The sequence below is a fragment of the Haliotis cracherodii genome, unplaced genomic scaffold (assembly GCF_022045235.1).
Source record: "Haliotis cracherodii isolate W230 unplaced genomic scaffold, xgHalCrac1.p SCAF_20, whole genome shotgun sequence".
NCBI classification, from domain to species: domain Eukaryota; kingdom Metazoa; phylum Mollusca; class Gastropoda; order Lepetellida; family Haliotidae; genus Haliotis; species Haliotis cracherodii.
In genome coordinates, this window is record NW_027266276.1 from 11046555 (window position 1) to 11064700 (window position 18146).

At 40.3% G+C, this 18146-nt stretch overlaps 1 protein-coding gene across 1 annotated transcript in view; it reads right to left on the minus strand.

Moving 5' to 3' along the window:
- Positions 1 to 274: 274 nt before the first annotated feature.
- Positions 275 to 18146, minus strand: part of LOC139470487 (calcitonin gene-related peptide type 1 receptor-like) — a 119766-nt gene continuing 101894 nt past the window's right edge. The window contains exons 8-13 of the mRNA XM_071252893.1: positions 12607 to 12670; positions 11263 to 11342; positions 10224 to 10359; positions 9466 to 9507; positions 2325 to 2501; positions 275 to 1163 (exon numbers count right to left, since the gene is read on the minus strand). Coding sequence (XP_071108994.1) covers positions 1104 to 1163; positions 2325 to 2501; positions 9466 to 9507; positions 10224 to 10359; positions 11263 to 11342; positions 12607 to 12670 — 559 coding nt within the window. The 3' untranslated portion in view covers positions 275 to 1103. The remainder of the gene's footprint in view (positions 1164 to 2324; positions 2502 to 9465; positions 9508 to 10223; positions 10360 to 11262; positions 11343 to 12606; positions 12671 to 18146) is intronic.

The following is an 18146-nucleotide window of genomic DNA, read 5'->3' on the forward strand; positions in this document are numbered from 1 at the left end:
GATGACGGATAACTTTCTTGGCGATCTCTTCGTGATTCTCAAGATGGTAATTATGGCTTGAGGTGATTATATATCCATGTATTATAAGTCTTACTCCCTCAAAATATAGATGTTAAGAAGTATAATAGTCCCCAAACCTTTCTTTTGTGGATGTGGTATATGTAGAAAAACTAATTCATTTTTTTTCTAAACCAACTATATCTAAATAAACTACATACATACAATTGCATCAAATAATGCATAACTACAAAGTCTATGAAGCTTCCCTAATGATTCTTAATTTCTTATGATTAATCGAACGTTTTTTTGTAGTTTCTTTATTTTACGAATGCTTAGATTTTTGGAGCAACAGCTTTTTTTCACCTTAAAATGAAATCATAGAATTTTCTTAAAATTTGTGGTATGTGTAGAAACTCAGAATATAAATAGAACTGATAAATATGAGCGAGTGATTGGGTTTTACGCTGCTTTTAACATTATTCCAGTTGTGTCGCGGCGTGTTAGCTTAATTTTTGGAGGAAAGCCCGAAATGATGCAGGTCTCAGACGTTTACCACTTCGATGAAACCCACGAGCATGGGTATGGTGCTGACAAACCTAGAAACATAATCGAGGCGAACCGGGATTCGAACCACGGCGCTTTAGAATACAGGGCCACCCGTGACCTTGTAGCATATAAGAGTAAATAATCAAGTTAAACATATTATGCATATGAGTACTGGGTATATTTAAAGTTAATACAATACTTTAAATATTTGATTAGAATATCCCTTTAAATAATATACAAACATAAACAAATAATATGGGCCAGGGACCACAATTATTTACAAGAACATCTTTATTATGTCTTGCAAGAACAGACCAATTTTGTTTGGAATATTCAGACATAACGTGCTCTGTATTTACCGATGTGTATGGTATCACGGTAACGTCACTGCTTTTCCCCAAACGAACATGCCACGACAATAGGCGCGAGTGGGAACGAGTGCACAGGAATGTGAGTGAGACCTTCCAATCGAAGATGCCTTCTTTGGCTTAGTCGGCGTCAGACCACTGAATCTCCCGAGGGCAAGCGTTGACCTCTGAACGTCGTTGTTGACGTTATCACGTTAGAGTTGTTGTAGATGTTGTCTCTATCTTCAAAGGCTTCATTTGGACAGAATCCTATCAAAATTTAAAACGAGGTCGTGGTCAATATTTGATATATAAGACAAAATAAATCCTTTTCCATAAGAAGCTTATATATCAAATCTAGAGTAATTAATTAATAGTTATTTAGGTCTTCCTATCTTTTCTGTGTCTAGTTATATTAAAATATGAGACTGAATTGAAACAATCGATCATATAATTTTGCAATCAAATAAGTGAAACGATATGTTACACGGCTCTACTTAATGTGTGTTGCTTCTAGTTCAATCTAAACCATTTTTTGTAATACCTTAGTCTATGGACCACGAAATGTTTGGGCTGAGACATAAAATCTGCCAGTGATTCATTAATTTACATTTCACAGCCATTTCGCCCTTCACGTCAAATGGAATCTGTTTGGGCGGATAATAAAGACTGGTGATCTCTTGAGCACAATACAGTTAAATTGTTGAGAACAGTCTTTTTCTCTTCAAACCAAGTCAAGAATGAGAGAAAATTCAAAGTTAGTTAAAATGAAGTAGAGAAGATACTTTTTTTATAATTAATAAATATTAGGTTTTAGAAAATGATGGGAAAATATTATTTGGCCTCAGGTTTTTGAAATATATTAACTTTTTCACAGGAAATGCTTGGTTGCCTGTTTTGGATAAAAATATGACTCCTTTCAATGAAAGGAATAATTTCCTGAAGTGACGATAAACACCCAGTAACATTGATTACAGCGGAATAACGTCCCTTGTAAATGCTTGTAAATAGGCACCGGACTTTGGAATCCAGTATAATAATTTTAAACATCATTGTCAAAGAATAGCCAGTGTCGAATATCTGCCGAAACAGAATCCATTTGGCGTAAAAGGCCTTTAGTCACAAATTGAAAAATGACTGACGACAAGAGGTGTTGCAAAAAGGGTAAGCATGTCTTGCTCTACCTGAAGCACCCACCACTCACACAATTTCCCTTAAAAGAACTAAGTGCTAGAGAGTAAGGACGTGTGAAGTGGCCATATCATGGAATAGCTTCGAGCATCGTGATGAAAAACGCAAATCCCTCTGAACATCTGCTATAACATTTCTTGAATGACTAAAAGGGGCCTTTGATGATGCAACCTTCGATAAACATTGAAACCCTGGTCAAAGAATATCTGAAAAAGCTAAGTGTATACTTACTTTACTTACCAACGCCTTATTGTAAAGATCGGAAGCGACCTTTGACTTTTGTCCAGAGAGATCTTTGTTGGAGGAGTGCATGACAGAGTAGGCTTCTGTATACAAGGTAGCAGAGGTCGTGTTCTTCCGGACATGGCCAGTCATCAGTCTGTGTTGGTGCCACTTCCGGCGGACTATTGATGTCACCTGCCAGAACAGACAAAACTAATGAGTTTTTTTGTCAGTGATTTACGTCAACGTTGAAGAAGCATCACAAGAATAACGACCCATTTATGCCCAAGGACACTCGGGTAACACTATTATTTCCAATTTTCTAAAGACACAGCCCACCATAATACAACCCCTACTTAACTAACCTAATTAAGCAACTTTTGATGCTCTTTGTTAGCAAATATGTTTCTTATGGTATTTTTTCTTCTTCCATAAATACGATTAATGAATCATTCTACGCTTGTATTAGAACTCTGCCATCCAAGTCTTCTAAGGCGCCGCAATGCACAGCTCGTATAATTGAGGAATCGAATCCTGGAAACCAATACCCACTCTCAACATCAAAGCGATACTTCCGATACAGAGCTGGTTTGAAAAATACGAGACAGCGTACACCTTATTTAGAATTTGTGTTATGGCTGTATATCATATCAAACGTTTTGCTTATCGGATCTCTGGATATTACTGATGAAGTTGTAAACAATTAAGGAGCTCTGTTTGTGAGCAAATTACTTAACTGCCTGTAATAAATACGTTTTAGTAGAATTTCAGAAACTTGAGTTCCTAATATGTCATCATTTTATCATATGTTCTTCATGTCTTCATGGTTCATATATCCGTTAGGTATGGGTGCAAGGTTTAACAAGACGAATGTTATGACTCACTATACATGTATGTCGTTTCAGGCAATCTGTGTCTGTACTATATGTAGTCCTGACAAAATCTATTTTATATATGGTGACACGAAAGTCAGTGATATACAGTTCTGCAGGACTGTCGAATATATGTATTTTATGAAACCAAAAATAGTCTAGATTATGATATCGAAGTCGAGCCAGCTTTTGGTAAATATTGTGTATTCAAAGGAGATAAATGTATTGTGCAATGAAAGATGAAATAGATCGTATTGTATTCTTCGAATTTGTCTATACATGAAGGAGGTGGGGTAACTTAGAGGTTAAAGCTACCCGCGAAGATCTGGGGTGGAACAGGTCTTCAACAAGCCAGGCTTGTCGTAAGAGGCGACTATGCTTGTCGTAAGGGGTGACTATGCTTGTCGTAAGAGGCGACTAACGGGATCGGGTGGTCAGGCTCGCTGACTTGGTTGATGCATGATGACTTGATCGTTTACAGACCGCCGTCATGTATCTGGAATATTACTGAGTGCGGCGTTAAGTGAAGTCCATTTTTGGTGTCCCGGGGCCTCGCCGTGATATTGCTGGAATTTTGCAAAAAAACATACTCACTTATTCACTCCCTGTACACCATGACGTGACAAAAAACAACAATACACTTGATATTGTTGAAAAATACTACATTGGGTTATAAATATGAGAATACATTCATGTCCTCATAATCGTTTACACTGAAATGACCGATTGGGACACGAGTAGGAATATATGTCCCAGCAACCTGTACTTGAAAGAGACGGCGAAATGGATTGGGTAGTCAGGTTCGATGACTTGGTTGATTACATTTCATCGTATCCCGATTTCGTGGATAATAATGTCAATCACTGTTTTGTCTAGTCAAGATTCGATTATGTACAGACCGCAGTCATATAGTTGGAATATTGCTGAGTAAACAACCATCCAAAAATACCCATTACCCTGAACTTCACAACATATCCTGAAACAGGTTGTCAGCTCTCTGGTAATATAGATTTTTTCATCCACGTTCGATGTGTTCATGCACTCAAATAAACCTCAACCAAAGTACCTTTAACTGAATCCAACACGAAGACATCTTATAACCTTCAAAAAAACCGTTTTATGTACTGCCACAAAGTAACGCTTCTTTTACACAGTACTAACATTGGGAATACCAGTGAGTAACACTTTGTAATTTCCTACACCCTTTGGACTTTTACGTTCTTTCACAATGCGATGATACGTCCATATGCATCAACTAAATTCATCACTGCACAATGTGAACAAAAACGTGTTTACTTTTCATGAGATTAGTCTTGACATTAAACGTGATATTAAATCAAGGGCCACTTTGGAACGGAACAAGACCAAGGCTGTAACTTAGTTATATGGTTGTCTGTTCTATTTAGAACTATTAGTGTTAGATAAATTCATATAAAAGCTGACATGTTCCTCTAGAAATTTAATAACGTTATTTCACTGTATACACAAATGATGATCACGCGCTTGGTGTGAGTAAAACGCATAAATAAGTAGCCATTTTTATTCACAGCGTCACTTGGCTAACTCATTGGACGTGAAACGCAAGTCGGGAATCTTAAGGGGAACTATTTGCCATTTGCAGCTACGTCAAATCAAATTGTCCTCAAGTGTAATAGACACAGCACGCAGATACCTCAGAGGTTTGTCGCAATATTTCGAGTTTAAGCCAGAAAGAACAACTGAAACATCCAGTCGATGAGATTTTAAGAATTGGCAGGTTTCGTGCCAGGAGCTAAAGGTCCTTCCATATTAAGCGATTCTGCAGCAGTTCTGCCAATTGGTTGCAAGTCACGCACTGTCCAAATGGAATCTGATATGCTCTCCACTTGTCTTGAGAATAAGGTACTTAAATCATTTGAAGTGGACAGCCTCTTTCCTGGCGTCTGAGAGGCAACACGGATTCGCAAATGGAACCGTGGAGGTCCTTGGAGAGTTGAACTGATATAAGTCAGTTTAAATGATTTTCTGCTAACATAACTCAAGACTCTAAATTATAAATGTGGTTGAAGATTATTGAAACGCTGTACCAAATAAAGCCGTGTATCAGTTTTGGACTATTCTTTACAAGATATGCTTGTATGAAAAGTGTCGAAATGGTTGTTTGAATAATCTGCTCCCGAAATAATTTTTCGTCAAAGTATTTACGAAGAAAAGAAGATAAAAGTTCACTTTTCACCAAAGGCCCGAATTCCATTCCCAACATGGGTACAATGTGTGAAGCCCCGTTTGGATATCCCCTGCTATGATATTGCTGGAATATAGCTAACAGCTACTCACCTATGATGTATTTGTACGTATCATGCTTAAATGTTGTTATCAATACAACAATGTCAATATATACTTAAAGGTGAAGCATCTAATCATGAAACCGCTTTTAACCTAAGATAACAGCTTAGCGATAAAAAACAGTTAATAGTTAATTAGGGTTCAGCAAATCTGAAACCCCTTGACCTATATATTTAATAGGACATATAAACTCCTAATCAGGTGTACCATTATACTATATTGCTATGCTATCTGGGGAAGAATAATATTCCTGGTCTGTTGTAAACACTTGGGTTCATCATCCAAGACGTTATATGTTGTCTGATAATCTCTTCATGCATTCAGCCCCTTGACATCAAATCAGTATTTACTTTGGCACCACGCCTGGCCGCAGCAGTGTGTGGCCCTTCCGTGAACTGTACATGACGACCAATTCAAGATGTACATAAAAAGGACAAAACCTTTTCCATAATCATAAGACATATCTACTAAAAGCCGAGTCCATTGTAAGATTCTGACTGTATCATAAGTATGTGTTTATGAATCACTATGCAATAATGATGACACTGGGTGTTCGCGAAAAGGTGAACGTGTAGTGATAACGTTATAGAAGTGTGTCGTTGTGCACAGAATTGAGAATCAACTGTCTACTGTATTTGTATGTGCCTCGGGAAACATACAAAAGGTTATTATTAAGATTTATCCGTAAATAATGTAGTAGTATGACATAACATAGGCTACGGTATACACGTCTGGACAATAATGAAGCACCGCTAACTATCTATATTTCCATGTAAATTAGCAATTATTAAAATCGTATCCAGTATTTATTTTCTGACGAAGCACATTTGGTTTTGTTTACTGAGTGGCATGCATATTGAGATACAGGAACAGAAAATTAGTTATTCAATGACGTGCTTTATATCAAATATTTATTCTACACTTTTCATTGCTCCCTCTTAGCCTTCGCATCGAATGATAAAATCCTTGCAATCATCTGGAGGAACATACAGTGTTACACCAACTGTTAATCTGGCAGAGTTTGGTATGTTGGACATTTATCACAATAGCGTCAAAAGCATGTGTCAATATTTCGTTAATATGGTAGTTTGCCATATAAGGGATAACAATGAGAAATAGAAATAACATTATTCTAGGCGTATATGAACTGACGGCCAAAAGAAACTTTACCAGTCTCAAAAAGAAATTGCAAAAATTTAAAAACACAAGCTAAGATGTCCCATCGTCCAAACACAACAGTGCACTAGGCAGAAAGGGATACACGTCCAAGGCACTTTCTTGTAGAAAATGAGAGAAAGTGAAAAACACGTGCATCAAGTGTGCCGCTTGGGCAGCCAAATTTACACAAGCAAATAATTAAATGATACGGACAGAATGTCAGACACTCACACTGATAAAATACAGAAATGCACGACTGACACTGAACAACGCGAGAGGGCCCTCAGAATGATACAGATTGGAGCCACCAATTCCCACATTGCTAGCACGCTTGGTTGCTTCAGTGTTGCTGTATCTAACCTGATGCAATATATCGGGCAGACAGGCCAAGAACAGGCAGACCTTGGGTAACTACGCCCAATGAAGACCGGTACTTCCGTACTTTGCATCTCCGGAAACGATTCCCGACAGTGACGTCATAAGGGGGAATGCCTTAAGGCATATAGTCAGTCGACAAACAGTGGCCAGGCGATTCAGGGTTCAAGGAATTAGGGCTTCCAGGCCTTTTAAAGGTTAGTTATTGTTCAGAGCTAATGGAAAACCGCGTGTTTACCGCCGAAGGGGAAAACGAATTGTGGCATGTTGCCTTCACGAGGTCGTGCTGTAAGAGGAGGTGCAGGGGGTGTGGGCAGGAGAGAACACCTCTGGTAATCGTAAACGGTAATTTGACAGCTCATGTCTCGTCCGATTATACCACCATTTCTACAACAGGTGCCACGTTGTGTCTTTTATCAGCATGACAACGCCAGACCCACATACAGCCCAAATCGTACAGAACTTCCATGCAGCCAACTACGTCAACGTGTTGCCGTGGCCTGCACGTTTCCCTGACATACCCGCAATAGAACACCTCTGGGATGTCATGGATCGTTGTGTTCGACACCGACCACATCCTCCATCCAACCAACAAGAACTGTTTTAGGTATATTTGCAAGCTTAGATTTATCATGTTAAACAACATTTTTTTTTACATTTTAAGGCATACATATATCTGAAAGGGTTGTAATCCATAAACAAGTGTCATGTTTTCCCGATACATGTATTGCTGAAATAAAAATGATAATTGTAACAAAGATTATAAAAGAAACAAGAAAAATAGAAAAGTGTCATGTATTAATGTTCTTCCAACACTGCATAAATGTATCAGTTAGGCTCGGGTGTCAGGTTTATCAGTTGGGTTTAAATTTAAGGCATATCAGTAAGGTTTTGATTCCAATGCATCTAAGTAAGCATTTTGTCATACATTAACATTGATATGCATGTATTTGTAACATGCCCTTATGAAAAACAACATTACGATACTTCTTGTGCGTCCAATGGATACAATGTAATGGGATCTTTCCGGTCAGAACCAACTTTAATCCTGGAGGTACTATTTTCAAATAAAAACTCATCGCTGCAGCACCAAAATCAGAGCGCATAACAATAACAGAATCTATAGGTTGGCATAGAGTCCGAAATGATAAGTCGTTAGCTGTGCTCTTCCTTTATCTGACTTAAGGACCAGAGAGATTTCAAGGGCGTGTATGCCTGCAGTAGGTCGGACAGATACATAACCTCTGTACCAGCGATACACCGATAGGCGAGAGCAAGATCTTAAAAGCCCACACACGCCTGTACAGCAAGCCAGTTATGGGACATCAAATGTGTTTATTCATCTCGTACCATAGGCCGTAGGTCCTGACCCCAAACCATCACCTTGCGTGAGAAACTATTATATATTAATAGAGATCGAGATGATAACATTTCTTGATGTACATATTATGATAATTGCTTGATTGCAGTTTCAGTTTCAGTTGACATGAGAAAATTGAAGTTGTGTCCTATTGGGAATACGTAACAAAAAGATTGAATGTATAATCATCGCAGTGAGGTGGTAGAAGGTTAACAGCCACATTACCATCACATCCAACAGGGTACCCATTCACAGGTGGGTTAACAGGGGTATAATCTTATTATCATTTTGCTAACGTTATGAAATTATACAAAGGTCGCTGTATGCTATAGAATTTGCATCACTTGCACAAAAGGATATTTACCCAGGATATACACGTGAAATCAAACAAAGTGTGAACTCTTTGCAAGTGAGTCCAGTTACTGAAGGCCTTTTTGGCTTGTATGTGTTTGTAACAAAATACTCCGTGGGGACCAGGTTAGGTGTTGCCATAAGTTGGATAGGATGATCGGGATCAATAAGTTTCCTAGGTGGTATCTACTTATCCCGGGGTGGGGTAGGGGTTTTGGTGCTACTCACTGCTCATTGTATTGGCCATTGGATCGACTTATCCAGAGTCGAATATCTACACCCCGTCATTTTAAACCTTTGACACTGTGGTGTAAAAGAAACAAGAGTTTGCCACTAACGTGGCTATACCCCCTGCCCCTGTTGCAGAATTTATGACATAATGAAATCTAAACAAACCCTAACCTTCCTTTTTTAACCGAGGTGGAACTTGTCATGGAAATTGTAAAAAAATGAAGAGTTTGGAACCATCTTGAAGTCCATCTTGTTGCCATAAAAACGTAAAAAATAAAAAATTCTAAAATTTCTTAATAGCAAAAGGCACCAGTTCTGCATGTACTTGACAGGCCTGCAAAGTTTCGTGAAAATATATTGAACGATTTCTGAGTTATGCTCCGGAAACGAAACGTGACGGACGGACGGACGGACGGAAGCCGTTTCTATATCCCCCGCCAACTTTGTTGGGCGGCGGATAACAATGAATTAATAGACTTGTACTTACTTCGCCGTTACAAAAGCAGTACATGACCGAGACTAGGGCTCCCTGTAATCAGAGAACAAAATCACTTGGTAAGAATGGGATTTTAGTTTTGTGCTTGTTTGTTCGTTTAGGAGTTGTTCAACGCCGCACTCAGCAATATTCCAGCTATATGAAGGCGGTCTGTAAATCGAGTCTGGACCAGACAATCCAGTGATTGATATCATTAGCATCGATCCACGCCATTTGCATACGATGACATGCATCAACCAAGTCAGCGAGTCGCCTTTTAGGGCAAGCATGGGTTGCTGAAAACCTATTCTAACCTATTCGTGGGTCTAAAGAATTGAATTGGTGATAGAACATGTGTATTTCATGTTCTCTTGTGGAAATGTATTTGTCCTCTAAACTTGAACATCGTTTCCTTGGTGTAGTAAACAGAGTATCTGCCCGGAGAGCATAACGTCGGTGGGCTGATGCCAAAATAAATGTTCAATCTGACACGCGTAATATACTGAAGTACTGTTCAAAGCACCCAACTCACTCACTCACTCACTCATTTATTGACAGGCCTCTGTCAGTCAGTTGGAACATTGGTAAGTGTGACGTTTTACAACAAACAAGCACACGCTGCATCATGGAACTTGAGAGTGACATCATGTCTGTCTCACAAAAGACTGAGTACGCGCAAAGAATTATGATCACTAATAGTTCCTTTTTTGTATTCACAAGTTCCACACATACCCCTTACATGTACACCTCCTGAGTTACAAAACACATACCTGCAGTGACGTCAACAGCGCAATGAAGTAATGGTAGAACTCGTAGAGGGGAGAGTCTTTGTCTGGGCGGACTGGGAACACAAGGTACTGCAGGCCGAACAGGGGGACCAGGATCAGCGTGGCCCGAGCCGCCTTTCTGGAATAGGGATACATATTGTTACAGTACTACTACTACTACTTCTACTACTACTACTACTCCACTCACTCACTCCATGAACCCTCTCAATGCACTTACCAACTAAGGTATTACTTGCACTCAACGACTAACTCACGTATTTTATGCACTCACCCGCACACTCTATGTACTCGCCCACTCACTCTATGCACTCACCCACTCACTCTATTCACTCGCCCACCCACTCTGTGCACTCACCCACTTACTCTATGCACTCGCCCACCCACTCTATGCACTCACCCACTCACTCTATGCACTCACTCTATGCACTCGCCCACTCACTCTATGCACTCACCCGCTTACTCTATGCACTCACCCGCTCACTCTATGCACTCACCCACTCACTCTATGCACTCACCCACTCACTCTATGCACTCACCCGCTTACTCTATGCACTCACCCGCTCACTCTATGCACTCACCCACTCACTCTATGCACTCACCCACTCACTCTATGCACTCGCCAACTCACTCTATGCACTCGCCTACTCACTCTATGCACTCGCCCACTCACTCTATGCACTCACCCACTCACTCTATGCACTCGCCAACTCACTCTATGCACTCGCCCACTCACTCTATGCACTCGCCCACTCACTCTATGCACTCACCCACTCACTCTATGCACTCGCCCACTCACTCTATGCACTCACCCACTCACTCTATGCACTCACCCACTCACTCTATTCATTTGCCCACCCACTCTATGCACTCACCCACTCACTCTATGCACTCGCCCACTCACTCTATGCACTAGCCCACTCACTCTATGCACTCGCCCACTCACTCTATGCACTCGCCCACTCACTCTATGCACTCGCCCACTCACTCTCTATGCAATCAACCACTCACTCTATGCACTCACTTGCTTTGTGACGCCTCTGGAATTTGTCGCAACTTTGTGACAAGTAAACGGATGATGTTGATCAAGATACAGATGTTGACCTGCAACGGATCAAAAGATACAAGTCACGACATCACGACAGCTGTGGCAAGATAATAAACGATGATACATCAATAACACAAACAACCCATGTTTTTTTCGTTCTCAAAATATGCCACCTCCATCCCCAGTGTCGTTAATATGATGGAGCGTACTTCAAAAGCTTCTGCCAGTTTAGTTTTGAGGTCTTTTTGCCTGTCCAGAACCCGACACCAACAAGAGAGAGGTTTATTAATCACAGGGGACATCGGCCCGTTAATTATTAGAAACAGCTTCCAGGATGTCGTGCGTTGGGCAAAATACATGTGTATCTACAGTGAGGAAATGGTACAATGAAATGGTGTTCATGTTTTTCGTTTATGAAACAAAACATAAGTTACCTAACTTTATAGCAATTTGTCACCGAGTGAGTGGATCGGTGGGTGGATCAGTTGGTGGATCGGTGGGTGGATCGGTTGGTGGATGGATTGGTTTCGTTTGGGTGAGTGAGTGAGTGAGTGAGTGAGTTTAAGGACGGCTTGAACAGTACTTCAGTCAAATCACAGAAGGTCAGCTCGATGTGATGCTTGATGTGATGCAGGTCTCAGACGTTTATCACCATAAACCCGGGAATGGTCCTAACAAACCTAGAAACACAATCATGGTAGATCTGGGATTCGAAACCACGATCATAAGTCTTTGGCACGCCTAATTCCTAGGTTTGTCAGCACCATATCTGTACTCGTGGGTTTCACAACACTGTTAACGTCAAATGCTTTATCGTTTCATCCTACGTTGACAAGCTCTGATAAACTTGGAATACTTTTCAAAGCGGTGTAAAAGCCAACCTACTTACTCAATGGTTATACGTGAAGGCATTTCGCCAGCCTGCATTGGAAACTGTGTGTTCTGCCGTTCTTATGTTGGAGGGACACCGGTGGCCTAGTCGTCTAAGGCGCGGCGATTCACTGTGCAGAGTTGCGTCCCTTGGGCACGCCAGAAACCTATGATTGTGGGTTCAAATCCCAAATTGTCAGCACCATACCCGTGCTCGTGGGTTTCACCGAATGATAAACGTCTGCGACCTGCATCACTTCGTGTTTTCCTTCCACATTAAGCTGACACGCCGCGATATAACTGGAATATTGTTAAAACCGGTGTTAAAACTCAACTCACTCACACTCTTATATTGGAACAAGCAATGTGAGGATGTTTTGAGGTGTAATCTAATGTTGGCGAAAAGAGTTTGGGTACTGCCGCTAGTTCAGACAATTCCGTTGTACTTACCAGTACTGAAAATATTACAGGACCGTACAGAATCCACTGGTAAGAATCAGGAAATACCCAGCAGCTGAAAGAAGATATACTATTTTTGCATTGCCTGTTAAATTAAAGAGGCGCGCACCATACACGCACAAGATATACCATACACATGTATATACGAGAAATACCACATATGTACCAAGCACGACGAACCTGACTAGACGTACACTTGATAACAAACACGGTTTAGAATACATGTGTATGACGTATGATATACTCAATACACAGTAAATGACATGACGTACAGTAATTTCCAGATGTGACGTACAAGACACGAGACAAAGGGTAAAAGACACACGTCATGACGAACAAGACGCAACAAGCAGCCATGACGTACAAGACGCAACACGAAGCCATGACGTACAAGACGCAACATAAGTCATTACATACAAGACGCCACACACAAGTCATGTACACTACGCAACAGGCAGTCATGACGTACAAGACGCAACACACAACACTGCAAACACGAAAACGTCGTTTTTTTCCGTATATGGTCATTGGACGGAAAAACGACGTTATTTGGACGTTTTCAAACCAACGTTTTTTCCGTCCAAATAACGTCGTTATTTGACATCGGAATTTACTGGGAGAGGACGATAGCGTTAAGCTCCTCCCTTTCTTGATTGACATTGTCAATCAAGCAACAGCGTCTACCGGTATTTCTACTTCTCAGTTTTCATTGGTCAGTCCTCGCGTGTTAGATTACAGGCCCGCGTTTGACGCTGTACTCGAAGCGCTTAGCGGAAGTACTGAAATCAATCGTTCTGCGCATGCGGATTACTTAATGCCTTGACCAAATTTTCCGTTCTGTGCATGCGCGATTTCGCGTATTGTTTCCTAGATTTAATGTCACCACTATTTGACAATGGTTCATAAACACAGTCACGTGAAGGTTCGCAATCGTAACGAGTAACTCCATTTAAATTGAAGAGTATCCCCAGTGATATGGGAGATTCCAAGATGAAACTATTCTATGGCTATCTAGGCTGCCACCCAAACCGATCTAAACGGGACCCGATAGCTTATTGTATGCTATATAGTCATATGGAAGTGGACAAGAACTATACATTGTATTCCGGCCGATTGTTCTTGCATATAAGTCAGGAAAATGGATTTAAAAGGGGAGTTGTTGAATGTAATTATTTAAATTATTAAATGTTGCCTATACACTAATCTGGACGAACTTCTCATTGTGCTGTTTATGTCATCCTATATACTATTAGTATGTTACCGTTCTAAAGTCAACCTCTCACATAACATTATATTGTTCATAGTATCAAAGTTTAATCAACAAAATCAAGAGCAGCGATTTAAACCACTGAAACACCCAATCACAAGGCTGTTATCAAGCGCTAGTGCAAACGTGATGCATCGTAAAAACTGTATCGTGATGTCTTCAGAAATACAATTATACTACGAGATAGTACGGCTAACGCTGACTCACCGGTAGAACAAAGACAATATCGCTAATACATATATAACGTATTTGAATGTTAATACTAAAGACAAACAATCATTGTTTGCAGTGACGATATAACACGTATACACGTTTATTGTTAACTTTCATCAGTTTTGCTCTTCATTTTAATAACTTTGTTTTCACATATATATGTAGCAATACCCGACAAGCATGTCATACATAATTATGGGGCAGTTTTCAATCTTGTACTGACTTACTCTGGTGTAAATGAGCGAAGTTTATTGGCTTGTGTGTAAAACCCCGTTTTTCTGGTAATCCTATCATAACTTAGTTTATTTCTATCTAATGACACCCTGTACTCTGGATCATGGCTCCGTGACTATCCATAACAATTAAGATGAACATTCAGTTCAAGTAAATGAATGAGTTTGTTTTGACGCTACAGTCAGTCAAAAAACCAATGCTGTGAGGTTTGATAACACACTTCTACCAGGTCGAACATCGTGGATCCTCATTTTCTGCCTAAAGAGAATCATAGTTCATATGCTAATCCATCTGCGAATACCCTCCCACTCAAGATGACCTTACTTATTGCTATATCTATCATCTATCCCCCCAATCTCACCCCCCCGCCCCCCCGCCCCCCGCACGCACGCACGCACGCAAACACGAACACACCCAAACGCGCGCGCACCCGCACACACACACACACACACACACACACACACACACACACACACACACACACACAAACACACAAACACAAACAACTGACCTAAATAACCTGGACAGGAAATACTGCTGATAGCCTCTGGTCAACTCAGCCGCGCCACCGCAGAATGTTCGTCCAACTCTGCAGGGGGCATTCTCAGTGGCTTCAAACGCGCTGAAATGTTTTCGCCTTGCATCCAAGATGGTGGACAAGTGAAATCGTATGAAATTTGGCTATTTTATGTCCTATCTCTTTTTTGATTACCCAATAAAGTCAATTCATAGTTACACGGTTGTGAAGAAGCTTACAACTTTATAAGACTTATTCCAAAAAAGCTACTCGCGCTCACATAAAGTTGTAGTTATTATGTCACTGTTTTATTTCTTTAAAAATATATTAATTACATGTTCAACAATAACAATTAAGATGAACATTCAATTTCCGATATAAGTAAATGAATAAGTGTGTTTTACGCCACAATCAGTCAAAGACCAACGTTGTCCGGTCTGATGACACACAATCTACCAGGTAGCACATTGTGTACACCCTATCCCCATTGAAGTCTCCACTGTGGGTATTCCTGGGGACGAAAAGGCCCCATGTACCTAGGAATTTCATCAATACATTCATGCGCGGCATTCTCTGCCAAAAGAAGATCATATAGTTAACATGCTAATCCAACTCGAACTACCATCCCGCTCAAGATGAATGTTTTATGTAACATCCAACAGGCCCACATTTACGCACGCACGCGCACACACATATTTGGATTTACCAATCCCTGAATTGAGAAGACGTGCGTTACGAAGCTCCTCCAAGTCATCATCAATATCCGTAAATGTCTGTGATATCATTACCCATCCAAAGCCGAATATACCTTTATTGTGTTTTCTTGACAACAAATGTTATAATTGGGATAACACTTTCTGAGTAAAGTACAGATTCTCGTACTTTCTTGGGTTGAGTCCCGTCCGGGATTTGAACCAACACTGTGAGTGAGGCCCCCAATCGCCAGAACACAAAGTTGGCAATCTAACCCAGCCGCCGAACCCAAAATGTTAGTCCAGATGACGCATACTTTGTGTACTCCTCTGACAAGAGAAAAATGGCACGGCTTCTATGACTGAAAACTTTGAACCAACAATGCCTTTAAGAAAGTGGTCAACAGTAACACACATTATATTTGGATACCACTTTCTCAGTAAACTACATATTTTTAGGGTGGAGATAATAGACGTTGATGGTTGATTATCAATGGACAAATTAAAGCCAAAACTTAACTTATGAATGATTGGTAATGGGAAATGGACAATGGGCAAACGGGAGGCGGGGTATTCAGCGCCATGCCAGTTATCTGTTGGCTTCCCTTGTTGCGTTCCCTTCTTTGCTATCTTTTTACTTTTGTTGTTCTTACAGGTACAAATATATGTTCTCTGCCTCATAGCATTTAATAATATGCACCTGATGAAGGAGAAAGTATATATTCCGAAACGCAGTGTTCCTCCGTTGACATCCATAAATATTTTTCCTTGTGTGTATCAGTTCTTAATGCCCTTCAAAGACTCAATCTAGCTTTGTTTTTAAATGTGGTGATCTTTGCGTAGAATATAATATGGTCATGCCTATATACATTTGGGTCTTTGTCTACATAAGCATTTAGACATACAATTTAAAGCTAAGGACATTGCTAATTCTGCAGGCATGAAGAAAACGTCATAGCAAGCTGTGATCTTTATTCATACTTTAGATATTCGTAATGGAGATCTGTAACTGAAGTTTACCGTAATCTTCCGCAACTCTCACCTCCTGACCAGTTGAACGTCTTAGTGCATTCAGATGCCATTGTAAAATTCCAGGCTGCCCCTCTTTCTGTGATGTTTTGACGGATGAAATCTATTGCGTTATAATAATCTCTGTTTGCTGATATATAATATGTACATGTTGTAAAATAGTTACGATATTTTAAATGTGTAATTCGATGCATATGCAATGCAATGTGAACATAAGTGCGGATGCACGAAGGCGGTTATAGTCATAGTTATACTGCGATGGATGTAGGGGAATGGTAGTGGGGTGTATGTATATGTATGTATGTATGAAAGCACGAATACCGATACATGAGGGCGGATATAGTTATAGTTCGATGGATGTTGGGGAAAGGTGGGAGGATGGATTATGTATGAAAGCATGCGCATGGATCCATGATGGCTGACGTAGACATAATGGTGGGGAAAGAAGAATGTGATGTGTGTGCGTGCGTGCGTGCGTGCGTGCGTGCGTGCGTGCGTGCGTGCGTGCGTGCGTGCATGCGTTGTGATACGAGGGTTGGCGAACATGTTGTCAGATGATTGTGTGAGTAAGTTAAGTGGTTGAGGATGTGGCAGGTATGAGTATTGGTACATGCAGACTGAAACTGTAGTGACTCAAAGATCATACTGGCCGGGCATTCAGCATATTTACCCCAACTACATACGTAGCCATTTTTATGGTGTACAATTCTTCTTCTACCTGTCTCTCTCTCTCACACACACACACACACACACACACACACACACACACACACACACACACACACACACACACACACACACACACGCATTAATTGTTTTATTAAATGTATCTTCGAGAGTCAGTAAGAAACTAGAAATAACTGCCTTTGTTCTGTAAACCTCACCAAGTTTCAGCTTTCGCCTCTTCCTTTGTGGACTGAGGTTTCACATTTGTAAAATGATCTCTCTTATCTGTCTGTACCATCAACTTAACTGTCCTCACCCCCTGCAGTTTCCCCGTCCCATATTGCCAAGCAGGTGACCCACAAGGAGGAATACCGCCCTCCCTCAGTCCAGTGATACTGTGCCTAGCACAATATGTTGGGGATACGTAGCCTTGCTGTGGGCAAACATTTTGTAACAATTTGGCAAACTTTGATATGTAAAAAGCAAATATTATTCAGTTTTATTTCAACAAAAACGGAAAAAATCGGATCCTACTTATTTTGTGGATACCATAGCAATAAATCAAGTCAATAGATCGTTTGAGCTGGCATGAATATAAAAAATAATTAGCAAGTCGATAGTCATAATTCCATCTGTTGGTCCCACGTGAAATGTTCTTCATGAATAGAATAGATGGCTGATAGACGTTCGACCGAATAATATCATTTGCTAACTTCAACTGTTCATCTAATTTCCATGAATGTATGTTACATAGTTCATATGTTCATGGGCTTCTTCACTGAATGTATAGTGTGGAGGACTACTTCACTTGAGGATAAGTAACATAAATAATGATGATAATTATGATAGTATTGCCATTATTATTCCTTCAGATTATTAAAAAAAAAGTTATTATGTTTTCATAGAGAGAAAG